This window comes from Ochotona princeps, chromosome 26, assembly GCF_030435755.1.
Source record: "Ochotona princeps isolate mOchPri1 chromosome 26, mOchPri1.hap1, whole genome shotgun sequence".
Classification (NCBI taxonomy): Eukaryota; Metazoa; Chordata; class Mammalia; order Lagomorpha; family Ochotonidae; genus Ochotona; species Ochotona princeps.
In genome coordinates this window covers 28,950,763-28,966,021 of record NC_080857.1, presented here as the reverse complement: position 1 = coordinate 28,966,021, position 15,259 = coordinate 28,950,763, and the positions used below count along the sequence as shown (strand labels likewise).

At 43.7% G+C, this 15,259-nt stretch overlaps 3 protein-coding genes across 6 annotated transcripts in view; 2 read left to right on the top strand and 1 right to left on the bottom strand.

The window, feature by feature from the left end:
- Positions 1-2,196, top strand: part of MNAT1 (MNAT1 component of CDK activating kinase) — a 147,273-nt gene extending 145,077 nt beyond the window's left edge. For both annotated transcript variants that reach the window (XM_058655611.1, XM_058655612.1), the window contains exon 8: positions 1,758-2,196. In XM_058655611.1, the coding sequence (XP_058511594.1) occupies positions 1,758-1,878 (121 nt within the window). In that variant the 3' untranslated portion in view covers positions 1,879-2,196. The remainder of the gene's footprint in view (positions 1-1,757) is intronic.
- Positions 2,197-7,892: 5,696 nt separating this feature from the next.
- On the bottom strand, positions 7,893-13,636 carry TRMT5 (tRNA methyltransferase 5). The gene is made up of 5 exons (XM_004597650.3): positions 13,531-13,636; positions 11,824-12,479; positions 10,410-10,534; positions 8,549-9,200; positions 7,893-8,200 (listed from the first exon to the last, which is right to left on the bottom strand). Exons 1-5 carry the CDS (start codon positions 13,533-13,535, stop codon positions 8,115-8,117), a joined length of 1,524 nt encoding a protein of 507 aa, XP_004597707.2. The 5' UTR covers positions 13,536-13,636; the 3' UTR covers positions 7,893-8,114.
- A 122-nt stretch (positions 13,637-13,758) lies between these two features.
- SLC38A6 (solute carrier family 38 member 6) overlaps positions 13,759-15,259 on the top strand; it is a 67,964-nt gene continuing 66,463 nt past the window's right edge. For 2 of the 3 annotated variants that reach the window (XM_058655608.1, XM_004597632.4), the window contains exons 1-2: positions 13,759-13,877; positions 14,911-15,041. In XM_058655608.1, coding sequence (XP_058511591.1) covers positions 13,770-13,877; positions 14,911-15,041 — 239 coding nt within the window. In that variant the 5' untranslated portion in view covers positions 13,759-13,769. Of the gene's footprint in view, positions 13,878-14,120; positions 14,248-14,910; positions 15,042-15,259 lie in introns of those variants that run through there. The other variant, XM_058655609.1, reaches the window with a different exon arrangement.

The window sequence follows — 15,259 nt, the reverse complement described above, 5'->3', positions numbered from 1 at the left end:
TTTAAATGCTTTAGGAGCCAAAGTGCTGTCAAGGGTTTGATAATGACCACTAAACAATGATACTCTCTAAAGTGGGACAAAGAAAGAATTAGACCTTTAAATACCATTTTCTCATCTTTTAAGAGTTTTCTATTTATATATGCATACTTTGCCTGTATAATATATATAATAGCTTGTAGTAGATTCGCACTTTATGTATATAATCTACAAGCTAAGTACACAAATTTTGAAGATGCATTTATAAGTATACTCCAAATATACCACCAAGGAGCTTTTAGATTGTTGCTCAGGGAATAGTGATTCACTCCCTCCTTCCACTTCCACCTTTGGCAGAGAAGCCAAGAACTGAATTAGCACCTTGATTTGTGGCAAGGTGAGTAAATTACAGCCAGTGCCAGCAGTTTAACCTGTATCTTACCTTGACCACTTTTCCTATTTAGTCTATTATGTTGCCACATATTTTTTAATCACGAAAGCTTATTAAACGTGGATACAAATGAAAAGCATTTATTATGTTAGAAAGAATAAGTTGTTCATGCATTAAGATCTTGACACACAGGAAGTCTGAATGAATGAGTGGAAAAGTTTCCAGCTTATTAAAGTGTTCTGGTGCCTGATTGATTCATTTGCTGAACCTGTAATTTTAAGGTGGGTGAAGTGCCATGACTTCCTCAGACCTGAAAAAACAATGTTGCCTTCTAAATTAGGCAGTAAAACAAGGCTGTGAATATTTGCTCTCCGGTATTGCTGGTAGTCATGCTAAGAAGTTGCTCCTCTTTGGCTAGATTTGCCTATTTTTAACCTGTTTTGTCTGTTTGTTGAGATAGAAAATTATTTATTTATTTTTGCATTTTTTATCAATTATTTTGCATTATGTGACAGTTTCATAGGCTCTGGGATTCCCCCCTACTCCTCCCCATGTCCCTCCCCCCACGGTGGACCCCCCCCACCCCGTTGCAGCATTACAGTTCAAATTCAATCAAGATTCTTCCCTTGCAAGAGATAGAAAATTTTAATTGCTCAAAAGACTGTATTTGAAGAAAGGTTGTGCCTGTTATACTATTTTGTAATTGATTCAAAAGACTTCTGTATTTATTGCTTGAGACGTTATTTTTAATTTGGACCTAGTCTCGGAGATTTTTTGGACATGTAATTTTCCAAGTTTCCTTTCCTGCAGGGAAGCAGACAGTATATTTTTGGAATATTGAGATAATCTTGAACTAACTAGTCTCTTCCTCCCTAGTCCTGAAGTAACTGGTATGCTTGCATGATCGCTTGCTCTCTCTCTCTCTCTCTCTCACACACACACACACACACACACACACACAGTATACACATATAAATGGAGTTCAAAACATTTATGTAAACTATTAGTAGTGCAATGGTACAGTGATATTATGTAAATGAGTATGCCAGGAAAGAGAGCATTAGTGGCCCAAACTACAGCCAAGAAACACGGTCAGTCCTGCAATTCGTGCAACAGTGAATACTTGACTGGCTAGTGTTGCTTTTTGAAACCTCTATCAGAATTGTTTTTAGACCTCAATATAATTTTCTTTGTAACTTAGCACTAGTTTGTACAGTTGGCATGTTTCCTTCTGAAAGTTAATAATCCATCTAATAAAAGCATAAACATCTCATTTTTAGAATATGAATACTTTCAAAATTTGAATCCATTTTGTCCCCCCCCCCTTTTTTTTAATATCGCCAGATTCTATGCAGGTCACATCAGTGCTATGCTTTGTGTTTCCTTGCAGGTATTTAAGCCACGTCCGGGCTGCCTCTCCGCAAGACCTCGCTGGTGGCTACACTTCGTCCCTCGCCTGTCACAGAGCCCTGCAGGATGCTTTCAGTGGGCTTTTCTGGCAGCCCAGTTGACCTGCATTTCTCCCTTGGAGCTGAACCAGGGAGCCAGAAATGTAAAGCAGACTTGTAAGCTTATACCATGTGCAGCTGCACAAGAGTAGTATCAGCAGCAGCTGTGTTAAACTATTTATAAAGAGAAGTGCAGAGCTAAGCCGAGAAGTACTGGGGAAACATATTTGTGGGAAAGATTTATTTTCTACTCATTTTTCTGAGAGGGATCGGTATACAGTAAGACTTATCTGATAGGAGACAAGAATAATTCACCTATGTATGTCTGAGGTTGACAGACTTGTAAAAATCTTTTTAAAAATAAAGCTAGACTTTATGTAAGTTTTGTGGTTTTTCTCTTATTACAGTGTTTTACTTGAGCACATTTTAAAATGCCATTTTGATTACAACATTTAGTGTTAATATCCAAGTCTATTATTATTCTCATAAAATTTCCCCCTCCTTTTTTTTTCTAATGTCTTCTTAAAACTAGTCCAGACAAAGTGGATACACTTCCTTCCACCAGCAGGCGGTGGCAGGGAAGCATGACCAGTGATAATGTCTCTCCATCAGTATCAAGGGCCAAATGCTTGCCTGACCAGTGGGAAGTGAGGTGGACCTCGATCCCGGCTGGGAGCCATAGTCACAGTCAATCAGAGCACTGCATTAACCTCCTTTAATGACAGGTTCAAAGAAGTTAATAAAACTTAACACTTCAATGGCACCTTTCACCCCCAGCGTGAGCTCATTTTATAATGAAACATTGGAGAGTGGAAAATTTACATTTTAAGTGAAATTTCCCTTTGCAGGTGTTGCAGACTCTGATGTAGTTTTCTGTTGAAACTTCAAAGGCTTTTATTATACCCAGGGTTTTGCTAAGAGCTTGGATGTGGGATAGTTTGGATATTTGTAGTATCCCAACCTTTTGAGTCTACTGGATAAACTATGGGATGTGGGACATAGTTTTTGGAGCAAATGAAGGGATTTACTATCAGATCTGTTTCAGGAGATGGGTAGGAAGCTAGGTGCAGTAAGTAAGGTTTGTGGTTACATAAAAGTGGAATATCCACAGGTAACAACTCCACCTGATTTTAGTAAGCAGGTATTAATTTCAGAGTGCATCTCTTCAAAACAAAAAACTTCCATTATCTTTGATGAACGAGAACACCAAGGCGTCAAATTATTGAGCAGGCTGAGATTATATATGCACATTATTAAAAAGGCAGAACACTTGTTTAGTTTCAATCCAAGTCTAGTCCTAGCTACACTCTCATATCTTGTTCTTAGGTATTAGGCATTCTCCGGTTGGGAATGAGTGGGCTTTGTTTGTTTGAAGATTTATTTTATTTGAAAGGCAGTTAGAGGCAGAGATTGCCTTTTCTGATACACTCGCCAGATGGCCGCAGGGGCCAGAGCTGGGCTGTTCAAAGCTGGAGGCCAGGAGCTTCCAGATCTCGCACATGGGTGCAGGGCCCAGGTCCTTGCGCCATCTTTCACTGCTTTCTCAGGCACATCAGCAGGGAGCTGGATTGGAAGTGGAGCAGCTGGGACTTGAAGCAGTGCCCATTTGGGATACTAGCACCACAAATGCCAGTCCCAAGTGTTTTGTTGTTGCTGCTGCTGTTGCTTTATGACTGGATAGACTCCGAGTTACAGAGAAAAAGGGAGAGACAGAGCTTGCTTCCTCCCAGATGGTCACGATGGGCCAGGACTGGGCCCAGAATACCTTAACACCTTGTACAATGTACAAATTTAAAGAGAAAGGACTAGTTAACAAAACATTTCAAAGGCTTTCAAACTTGCCTAATATTAATGGAAATTACATACACCTAATTTGGCAATCCCAGAGTTTTTGTTATACATGCCATAATTGGTTCAATAGGCCAAATTGTGGTATTTAACTGATCATATTGCATTAAACGGAGTGGTAGAAAACGAATCTAATGACATTCATTGAATTCACCAAACAAATTGATGTGTTTATCGTCTACCTTCCACTAACATCCTTCATAAGAAACCTACTGCATAAGTTTTCCATCTGCATGAATTAAGTCTCTTTAATATTTTTGTGATACTGGTACATAAACACTTGTTAATAAGGACTGTGTTGCCTGAGCCTGGCTCTGTGCTTCATGCAGATGAAACCCATGCTGGCTGACCCGCAGACCGTCAGACTCTCGACAGCAGCTGTGCTAAAACCACGGCTGGATAACCACACTTCTTAAGACATCCAGGACATTCTACAGAACGAGTATCTAAATCTTTTAGGGGAAATAAATGGCATCAACTGAAGGATCTTGTTGATATCCTGAGAAAAGTTTTGAGAAGTTCATTATGCAGAAAAATGTTTTACTCATAACTACAGTCTTTAAAGCAGATGTTGTTAATGGTACTGAATATATTACATCACAATTAGGATCCATTATTACTTTATCTGAGTATTTCACCTTTGTTTCTCTTAAAAGCTGTGTTTAGGCTCTCCGTGAGATTTCCAGCTGTCATTTTTAAGTAGATTCATAAATCATTTACTAGGCTGTCACATCTGGCAAGCAAAGATTTTTAAAAAATGAAATAATCACACATTGACTTATTCATCTATACTGAAGAAAAAGTAGGGAGGTTAATAGAACCATTGAAGATTCTTACACTTCTTTGTTGCCTGTTTTGCTAAGTGCTGTCTGAAAGGAGGCAAGAGTCTCACCATTCTACGTGGGTGATCATCTGTGTGCGCATACTTCACAGCTTGACACTTGCCTGTACGGCACTTGCCATTTCAGAACAATCTGAGATTAAACGCCTGTAGATGAAGATGAGAACTGCACTTCATTTCTTCCCTACACTTATTTATTGCCTTCATTCATTTACATTACAAACTTCTGAAGGCATTTGAGTTTATAATTAATGATCCAGATCAGGGGTCCTTGAACTTTTTCTTAGAGCCAGTTAGTGAATATTTTAGACTCTGCAGGCTCAGAGGTAAAATCAGGGGTATTATTTAGATCATTAAATGAGATAAATTGCCTTAATTTTTTTTATAGAAAATTCAATAGATATAATGAAATGTAATTTTAAATGTAATGATGCCTTTAATTGGGCATTTAGTTGGGTGGCATTGTAATACCAAAAGTTAAACCACTTTTGCAATGCAAGCATCCCCATTTCGGCTTCCAATCCAGCTTCCTGCGGTTGTGCCGGAGAAGGCAGCAGGAGATGGCTCTCCCAGGCCCCTGCTGCTCATGATGGAGTTTCTTGGCTTCAGCCAGGCCCAGTCCCGGCTGTTGTAAGCATCTGGGAAATGAAACAGTAGATAGAGGATCTCTGTCTCTCCTCTGTGATGCTCTGCCTTTCAAGCAAGTAAATAATGTTAAAAACATACATTGCCTTTAGTTGAATAACTAAATATTACCTACCCATCATCAAAATTATTAAATTTTACATATTGCAACTTAAAAATGTCATTTCGCACAGGTACTCATGTGAGAAGCATGCATAAACAATAATTTCATTACTTGGAGATTTGTAAAACTTCCATTTGATTTTAAATATTTGCCTTTCAGCATGACATCTGGTACATTTATTACATTCAATTGAAGGTTTGGTAGAAGCACCTTAATTAAATTTAAAGATTTTTAAAGAGGAAAATTTGATTTACATTTGCTCCCAGGTCCCATAAAAATGCTAAACTCAGAAAAAAAAAATCCAGTGCTAACATGTGCGAGAATGGAAATCTCACTTTTTATGTTTGTGATGCTATGAGATATGTGTAGAGGATACTGTGATCCAAATGTCAGATGCTAAGGTGACTACCTTCCACAGCACGTGTCACACTGAAAAGCTGTTCCGTCTGGTAACCTCACATTGAATTCTTTGCGAAATATTATCAAGGCTTCAGCCGGTGCTGATGTCCAAAGCCATTGCATGTTTCAGAATAGTGTTTAAAGCTGGATTTTCTTGTGAAGAAATATTTCATTCTCGGCTGAGTTCACAAAATGAAAACCAGACTTTACCTGTGCTAAGCAAATCAAATGGACAAGAAGGTGAATGGGGATCTTCAGCTTTCTGACACTTTTCGAGGAACTGAGGCTACTTAATAAAAGCAGAACAAGTCCATCGCTAGCAGGACTGGGTAACACATGATAGTTTCAAGTATTTTCTCCTAGAGGATAATGGATAACCGTAGGATTTAACTCCACATTTTCACAGACTTTGAAAATTTGCCCAACTATGCCTTTTTCTCTTATTTGTAGGAGACAACGACAGGAATGTAGCAGTGGTTCACTTACTAAATGCTGGCAACAGTTGGGGTTGAGCCAGGTCAGGGGTCATAGCCAAGGGCTCCATCCAGGTCTCCCGTGTGAGCGGCAGCTTCCCAAGCATGTGAAACAGGAAGCTGGAGCAGAAGCAGAGTGGCTGGGACTCAAACCTGTCACTCCAGTGTGGGTTGTGGGCATCCCACTGCACCATACCTGACCCCCCTTTACATATTTCTTTTTTACCACCATATAGTTTCTTAGCACATTCCACTTCAGCTTCTTCAAAAATACTCAGTAATCCATGCAAAATACTCAGTCATTCTTCACTTCGAACTTGGTATTCATGATTAAGAGCTGAGCAGTGTTAACATCTGTCAATTCATTGAAAGAACCACTCAGGACTGTTAACTACTGATGTGGCTGCCAATATTGTTAATTCTTTGAGCCACTAGTCCTACCAAAGGGGCAAGTCTACTTAGCTTACTTTGGATAGCTATCTTCATTTGCTGCACTTAAGCCATCAATAAATGGCTTCCCTTGTTGGGATAACGAATTAGTCTCCTGGAGCCCACCTTTGGTTGCAGTCTTTATATATATATATATATATGTGTGTGTGTGTGTGTGTGATAAAATGGTGCTCTGATGTTTCACTTCAAATTTTCTGAATTTGCTGCTCTGGGAGTTTGGATGTGCTGTGATGTTTTGTCTATTAATGTCAGAGTATACTGTATTCTTTCAAATCATTTACAGAAGCTTTGTCCTCTGACTCAGTACCAAAAGAATTCACAACATATAGGGCCTGGTGCAGTAGCCTAGTGGCTGAAGTCCTTGCACACATCAGGATCCCGTGTGGGTGCCAGTTTGTGTCATGGATGCTCCACTTTCCATCCAGCTCCCTGCTTGTGGCCTGGGAAAGCAGTCAAGGACAGCCTCAAAGCCTTGGGATCCTGCACCTGTGTGGGAGACCCAGAAGCTCCTGGCTTTGGATCAGCTCTGTTCTCGCCCTGCAGCCACTTGGGGAATGAACCAGTGGACAGAAGATCTTTCTGTATCTCCTTCTCTCTGTGTATCTGTCTTTCCAATAAAAAATCCTGTACTATTCATATAAAAACTAAAATGTATGGCTTGGCTATATACATGGCACTCAAAACGCTGCCATGTTAGCAGCATGTAGCTGCCCTGCAGTGTGCCAAGTGAGTGGCATCTCATCTGTGCCAGAACCGCACGCCTCTGCTGCGCTGTCATAAACATGCAGCAGACAACACGTAAACCAAGGAGTGTCTTCCACTCAGGTAAAGCCTTGTTACGGGCAGTAACACGTCCCAAAATGCTACTGACTCTGTCTCAGTCATTGGAAAATGGCAAGAATATTCTCAGCAAGCAATGCAAAAACAGGTAATTGACCAGATTTGGCCTGTCTGAGCTAATAAATACAGTCATCTCTCTCTGTTTTTTTAATTGCTTTTACAATGAAGGTTAATGGTGGTAGAAAAATTATCAAAAATTAGCTACCCTCTTCAACTAAATATAACCAAGAAAAGCGGCTTTGAGTTAGTATGAAACTATCCATCTTCAAAACTATTTCCCCAAACACTGAAATACTTATACTTACCTGATAAAAATGATGCAGCATAGCTCATAAAAATACAATTATGCATAATTTATATATTAGATTTAGCAGACCTGATTATGCTTTTGATTATCCTGCTTAAAAGATAGCAGCATAAAATACACCAGTTTGACAGTAAAATAACTTAATTTTTTTAAGTTTATTTTTTATTAAAAAGGCAGTTTCAGAGACGGGAGAGACAGAGAGATCATCCATCTGTTGGTTCACTCCCCAGAAGGCTGCCGGTCTGAAATTTCTTCCAGGTTGCCCACGCGGGTGCAGGGGTCTACGGACTTGAGCCAGCCTTTGCTGCTTTACCAGACAATACTTTGTGAAACCACACAAATTATATTTCAGTGTATAAAAGTCTGGTGGATAGATGAGGAAAACATTTCCAGTTAAGTGTTTGAGATAATTGATGTTTTTTCTTCTGGAAATGTTTTTTCTGTCTTTTGCCGTTTAACAGGTGGATCTTCGTGATTCTCTGTAACAAATCCAGAAAACTTACTTTAGCTAAGATATTTAACCACTGAAAATAGTTTTGAAAAAAAAATAATTATGCATTTTTAAGAATCTGACAATCCTATGTATGACCTGACATCTCTGAGGATTGAATATTTTCATCAAATAGCATTTTATCAGACTAAATAGTCTATCATAGTAAAATGTGTAGAACTAGAAGAAGCTATCCACAGTTGAATGGCCAGGGGTCTTGAACCATGCTAACTAGAATTGGTTTACTCTCCCCATTTCCCGATTTCATATATTGCCATAAAGGAAGCTACGTGAGAGGTATTAAGAGTTTCCATTTCATTTCCCAGAAGCCACCCACCTGGCTCTGTGGTCGGCTTCTTGTAGAGTACAGCAGCCGGCATCTGGAAGGTGATACACAGCATTTCCTTGTTGGGGGCCACATTTCTAACCAGGTGAACCGAACTGGATGCTTCCAGGGAAATGCCTAACACCGCCCCAGCTCGTTGTCGGACATCTTCTGCAGGATTAGCATCTTTAGAAAAGCTGTAACAGTGCACTATGGGGAGGAGCTCACGGCTGCACGGCTGCCCATCTAAAAGCGATCTGAAAGCACTCAGAAACTCGATGGCCTTTGCCGGCAAGTTCATGACGATGTGCACGGAGTGTTGTCTTTCTTTGGACAGTTCCAGCTGCTGCATTAACTCTTCTCTGACGGGTCCCTGAAGAAAGTCTTGCCCATCCAAGTTGAAGACCTTCACCTTTTGGTCCACTTTATTTAATTTGCAATTGTGCAACAGCCATTTGTGGGATTCAGGATTGAGATCATTGGCAAAAACAGTGCAATTTTTCTTCGCTGCTGGAATGGCAAAGGGCCCGACCCCAGCAAAAACATCAAACAGGATATCCCCTGGTTTGAGAAGGTGTGTGATACGGCTGTGTTCTGTAGAGAGCCGAGGATTCCAGTAGACTTTTGAAAAATCAAATTCGTAAGTGTAGTTGTTTTCTCGAACCTGAAAATGTATAAGGTTTTGGTTAACCTTGACCCTAAATCTCAGCCATTTGCTGTTGAATAGGTATACACCTGCACAACAGCTTGCTCACACACACAGCCATTATCGGAGCAAAACATCGGATAGTCAAAAGCACTTCACTTGAATTTTAGTGTTCTTGCTGTTCTTTGTCTGAATTAATATATTGCATTAATTTTTGGTAGGAGGAGAGTCATTCTTCAAAGCCAAGCGACCCTTCATCTCAGCCTCAATGCTTTCTAAATCACGTGGAATTTTTCAGAAAGGCTGACTGTCTGGTTAATTATACTTTCTTATGTCACCAGCTGGAGAGGAACAGGCCTGTCATTTGAGACCCAGTGCGCATAATCTTCATGATGTGCAGCTAAGTGGCAGACCAACAAGCTTCCCTCGTTTAGTGTGTGGTTAGTAAAAGCGAAGCAAAAGAGATGTATTGCTCATTTTCGAGTTTTTACTATGTTTTTAGACAACTGCTTGGATCTTTTGCAAATATCATGTCCATAAATTAAAGCTGCTGTTTCGAACAAATCAGTTCTATGTTTTGTTACCAAACACCAAGTTTTCACGGGCAAGTGAAAAATATACAGAGAAGCTAAATATTGAGCCAAACTAAGCCTTTATATGTCATTTCTTTTGGGTCTATCAAAGACATGTTAGAACACAGAAAATAAAATTTAAATTATAGCCATGGGATATGTTACAACCCATCATCTGAAGCCCCATGTTTTATAAACAAAGAGTTAAAGAGCAGAAATTTCCCAAATTGTACAAACCAGAAAGAAACGGATCTTCAAACTTCTTTACTAGACCTTAAGGACCAATTTCTAAATACTTCCTCTGCCTCACATACATCGGATGCTTCTGGACATTATTAAGATTCCGGAACTGGAGCTGTTCCTGTCAACTCAGCCTTTCCAGGTCTGACTATTCGATGATATTGTTTTACAACTTGCTTTTTTGTAACCTAGCCTGTCAGTGCGCAATTTATTTTAATAAACATGGAGCTAAGAAATGTTGAATGATGTCAGATCCTGCCGTATCACTATGGGAGAATTTAAAGAGCATTATCCCGTCATCAGTATTTACAGATGCTCGTGTTCTCATCCATCGCGAGCGCTGGACCAGTATTTTCCATCCGTGCCCTCTCTGCCTTGCCTCGGCATTCACCCCCACACACCCGCACCATTATACCTTGCTCATCATGTTCTCCTCTCCCGACAGCACTTCCATTCGGAAATTTCTGTATGTGTTGTCAATATTAGTGATTTTATTCACTGCTGAGGTGATTCCTGGATTTTTGTCGATCATAACTTCACCTAAAAGATGACAATTTTACAATAAATACTTCCACGTTGGTTACAAAGTAAAAGCTAAACCCGCAAACGTGAAACAACTGAATTGTGCTTCCTTTGGGATTAAGAGAAGAACTTGATCTACTGTGTAGAACACAGCATCCAATTTCTAAAATTCAACAACCTGCTAGAGTTGGTGCCAGGCAGTCTCTGATATACAAACAAAAATGTGTGGGTACGGTTTTTTAAATCTTTTCATTTATTTCATTTTTTCCCCCTCAATCCAAATAAATGGCAGAAGGAGGAAACAAGATGAAGGGAGAGGTCCCATCTTCTGGTTCATTTCCCAAATGCCTACAATGGCGAGGACGTGGTCGGCTGAAGGCAGGAGCGCAGAGCTCCAGCCGACTCGGCGGGATGGAGCCGTGCTCTGCTGCCCTCCAAGGTGTGTAAGGCTGCAGCATGGGTCTAAAACCGAGGCTGCTGGGGGCCGGGGCATCTCAAGCAGGCCTTTTTAAACTGCTGTGCCACAATATTCAACACTAAGTAAACATGTTGAATTGAGTGTACTAAATAGCCTTCTTTATTTTTACTAAATCTTTTCAAATGTGTTTCAAGTAAATCAATTTGAAAAACACCAAAAAATTATGAAAACTGTTAGTAGACATAATCTTGAAGACCTATTAAAGTTTTGTGTACCAAAGACTGTTCTTTAAAGCTGCCAATGCTGAGGAGTCCAGTTTAACCTACACTGCATCTGGAGTGGTACTTCCAAGGGCTCCTCAGAAGAGCGCCAGGTGGCCGTGGATGCACTGACATAGACTCGGGCAGCCCACGGACCTTACAGGGATTTTCTCAATCCTGGTGCAAGAGCTAACGATGCCTCACTGCTATCAAGGCCACGTAAGCAGCCCCTTCGGAGCAGTCTTCCCCACACTGGGGACTCTAAGGTGACATCAGATGACCATCTCCCCCTGGAGTAGTTTGACAGCAAGGAGCGGGGTACCCCCCCATGCCTCCTGTCCCCTCTGTGGACAGAGGAGGAAGAAAAAGAAAAAAAAATTAACTGAAACATCTCTCCTCTTTCCTCCCTCTCTCCAGCACCCCCACACTACTCAGAGGCCCACAGAGGCATGTATCCCTCTCAACTGTGCCTATAACTCAAGATTTGCTTTTTTTCTCAAGATCCTCTTCTCAATGATGATGAAACATACTACTTCTGCAATTTAGCACCTCTAAACATAACTCTGAAAACTAAAATCAGAACCTGCTGATTGCCTTCTAACACCTGACCATCACCTTAGCACACCTACCAATTAAATGCTTGAATGGCAGCTGATGATCACGTAGGTTCAAGTGGGCGATATGTCCAACTCTGCTAAACCCAGAAGTTACGTCCTGACCTTCAGGGAGCACAGCTCTCAAGACTTCTTCTGCCTTGAAGTTGTCGTAAGTCAGTTCCAGAGTGTATTCAGATAGCTGAGGATCGACGTGCAGCTGCTGCAAAGCCCTGAGCTCTGCCTCCTCAAAGGGGTCCCTGCCAAGCACCTGCCGGGGATCCAGCAGGAGGAGTCTGCTCTCTTGGTCCTGGGGATCTTCGACCACACGTTTTATCCCCGGGCGCTGCAGTGCCGTCCTTTTAAGCGACCGCATGGCTCTACTGACTACTTCCTTCTTCACCTTAAGCACCGGGATGGTGACTGTCTTTTTAAAGGCTGTTCTGTCAAGTTTGGTCATTCCGCGCACCTCAGCGGGTGGAGAAAACAACGCGCAGTCGCTCTCCTTTGGTTCCATTTCAGGCGTGCTGGGGAATCCTTCTCTTGGATCCAAAACCATGCCAGAAACTTTGCTCAGCAGTGGTGCTGTCGGCGACGGCCAGGCTAGCAAAGCCAGCGCCTCGGATCCTGTTCGGGGAGAGCCGTGCCTTCTCCAAAGACTTCCTGAGAATCCAAACAGCCTTGCGAGGACCCTTTAAAAGAGTTACTGTTTTTAAAAAACACCATAAAGCTACAAGCGCCCCCCCCACACACACACACTCTCCCATTCTGCTACTGAAAACCTGCTAAATGGACTTGGTGCACGGAGCCAATAATCACACGGATGGACTACTGACTGACGGTCAATAGCCCAAGGAGAACTTTCTTTAGTGGCAGATAATAAATTTGCGTCTTCAACCCATCTTCCGCCAGGCCAGGCTATACTCGGTGAACTTCAACACTCAATTATCTGCCAGATACATCTGGAATCGAAAGGCTGTGATTGGAGTCAACGGACTTAATGACGTTGCCATTACATATAACAATATGTCAATACTTCCTAGATTGTTACAGGTGCTTACTGCGCCAAGTGCTGTGAAACGCTGTACACACAAGACCAACTTTGGGAGGTTAAGTATCACTTGGGGGCTCCCTAGAGATGCAGAGGTCGGCTGGCATCCCAAAGAGCTCCTTGCCAAAGCGCCAGGGTTGCAACAGATGGAAACCCAAGCACCTGGACTACTGTCACCTACGTGGGACGCGAGGACGGAGTTGCAGGCTGCTGGCTTTGGCATGGCTCAGACTTGGCAAATGCTTTCATTTGGGGGAGTGAATAATACATGGAAGATAAAATTTTTTTAATGAACTACTTAAAAGTGTCGTTGCTAATACATAGCAGGTTTAAAACTCCTGTCTGACTGACGGGTGCGTGTGTCCTGCGCATTTTTGCCCGTTTGTCAGTGCTGCTTCACGTGGCCACGTGTCCCGCCTGCAGCTAAGGACGGATGGACTTTGCCGAGCGTTAAAAGGCCCTGTCCCCGGAATCCTGCAAGGCAACACACCTCAAGAGCTCAAGCCGGGTGCCCTGGGTCAGTTCACCAGAGTCGAGGGTTCCCAGTGTGAAACGCGGCGTCCTCACCACCCTCTGCTCCCCGCGACGTCTCCGAGCGGCCGCCCCCGGAACGCCTGCCTCCTCGAGCCCCCGACGGCGCCACACCAGCCGTGGGCGTCGCTCTGCAGCTGGCTCGGTGGCCGGACCCTCACCTCATGCTCCAGAGCCGCTCAGCAATGGGTCCCCGCCGAGTGCACCGGGTCGGGTGGACCCCGCGGCCGGGGCATACGTCATCAGGCCGCGTCGACTCCCTCCGGTCTTCCCTGTCGGGGCTGAGGTACGGAAACCCGGAAGGGCCGGGCGCGGAGCTCCGCCTCTGGCTGACAGGCGACGCGGACGCGGGGCCCAGGAGCCGGTCGCCGATGTAGTTGGGAGTCGGCCACGGAACGGCATGGAGACGACCTGGGGGAGCGTCAACGCTGAGCCTGGCTGGTCCGTCTCGGCCTGGCAGCCTGAAGAGGCGGCGGAGGCAGAAGAGGCGAGTCCGTTGCTAAGCAACGTAAGTGCGCTCGCCGACGCCGAGATGCTGTGGTTCTGCAGCTGCCTTAAGACGCCAGCCGGCTAGGGACGGGGTGCAGTGCTGGGAGAGGGGGTGGTGCCCGGACCCTGAGGCCCCTGAGGCCCCTGAGGCCCCTGAGGCCCCTGAGACCGCAGCCGAGGTCTCTGGGCCGTCTGCGGAGCTGGGGGGCTGCTGGCTGCAGGCAGAAACATGCCTTAGCAAAGCTGACGGGACCGCCAGCTGAGGTGCAGGCGAGGCAGCCGAGTGGACGCCGGGGTCTCGACGGCCGCAGCTGGTCCGGGACTGCGTGACTCGCTGCTCTCCGTTAGAGCCTTGGTCGCCTTCTTACTTCCTCCGCCCGCCTTGTGAGGTCTTGCAAGAGTCACGAGGGTTTTTTTTTCTCTTGTCGCGACTTAGTCATGGGAGGTCTGTCATCATGGTAATGTGGCGACCCTTGGCCTGCTGGTCAGCGCAAACAGGCTGAGCCATGCGCATCCCGGTTTTGAACTCGAATTCTTGGGTCTTAACAATTGCAGGACTTTGTACCCACCTGCTGTTGGAAGGGAGGGCGTTTTCAGGAATACCCAGGCCAGAGCTACATGAATTTCCACTGATTCTCCTTGTAAGGGCTTCCTAACCATCTTTCTGGATCGTTCCTGGCCAGTGGTCTTCATTCATTAAACTTATACCTAGGGTACAATTTTGCAGTCCTGGAAACGGGCGCAGCAGCTGCAGGCAGCCACCCAAGCTGACTCAGGGACTCTTGGAGGAATCATGTGAGCCGGGGCCAGGTCACTTCCCTCCTGCACCCAGCACTCCCGAGCCCTCCGTCCTCCCTGGCTTCCACACAATGGAGGCTGTGAATATCCCTAAAGCCTGCCTGACCTCTGTCCTAGAGGATCTGTGCTCTTGCAGGGACAGGAGGAGAGGCGGGGGGCTTAAGCACCTCCTATAAGTCAGGGAGCTTGCGGGAGAATTGTGGATGAGACCTGAACCTGACCAACCCGGCTTGCCTGCTCTTTGTGTCTTGCAGGAACTTCGTAGGCCGGAAGCCCCCGGTGTTTCATTTGGCTTCTCAGTGTTTAACTTGATGAATGCCATCATGGGAAGTGGCATACTTGGCTTAGCTTACGTCATGGCAAATACTGGTATTCTTGGATTTAGGTGAGTTTTCCCATATTTTACCATCACCTTTTTGATACCATTTTTATAACACACTAATGAAACAAAGAGGTGGCTTCTGGAAGCCTGCTGTTGTCCTAACTCATTATTTGTGGAATTTTAGTATTTTTCTTGATATTTCTATCTTGTTGCTAATCTGTAACTTCTATAGATAGATGCTAATTTGTGTTAGGAAGTATGGCTAGTTTTTAAAAGTATGA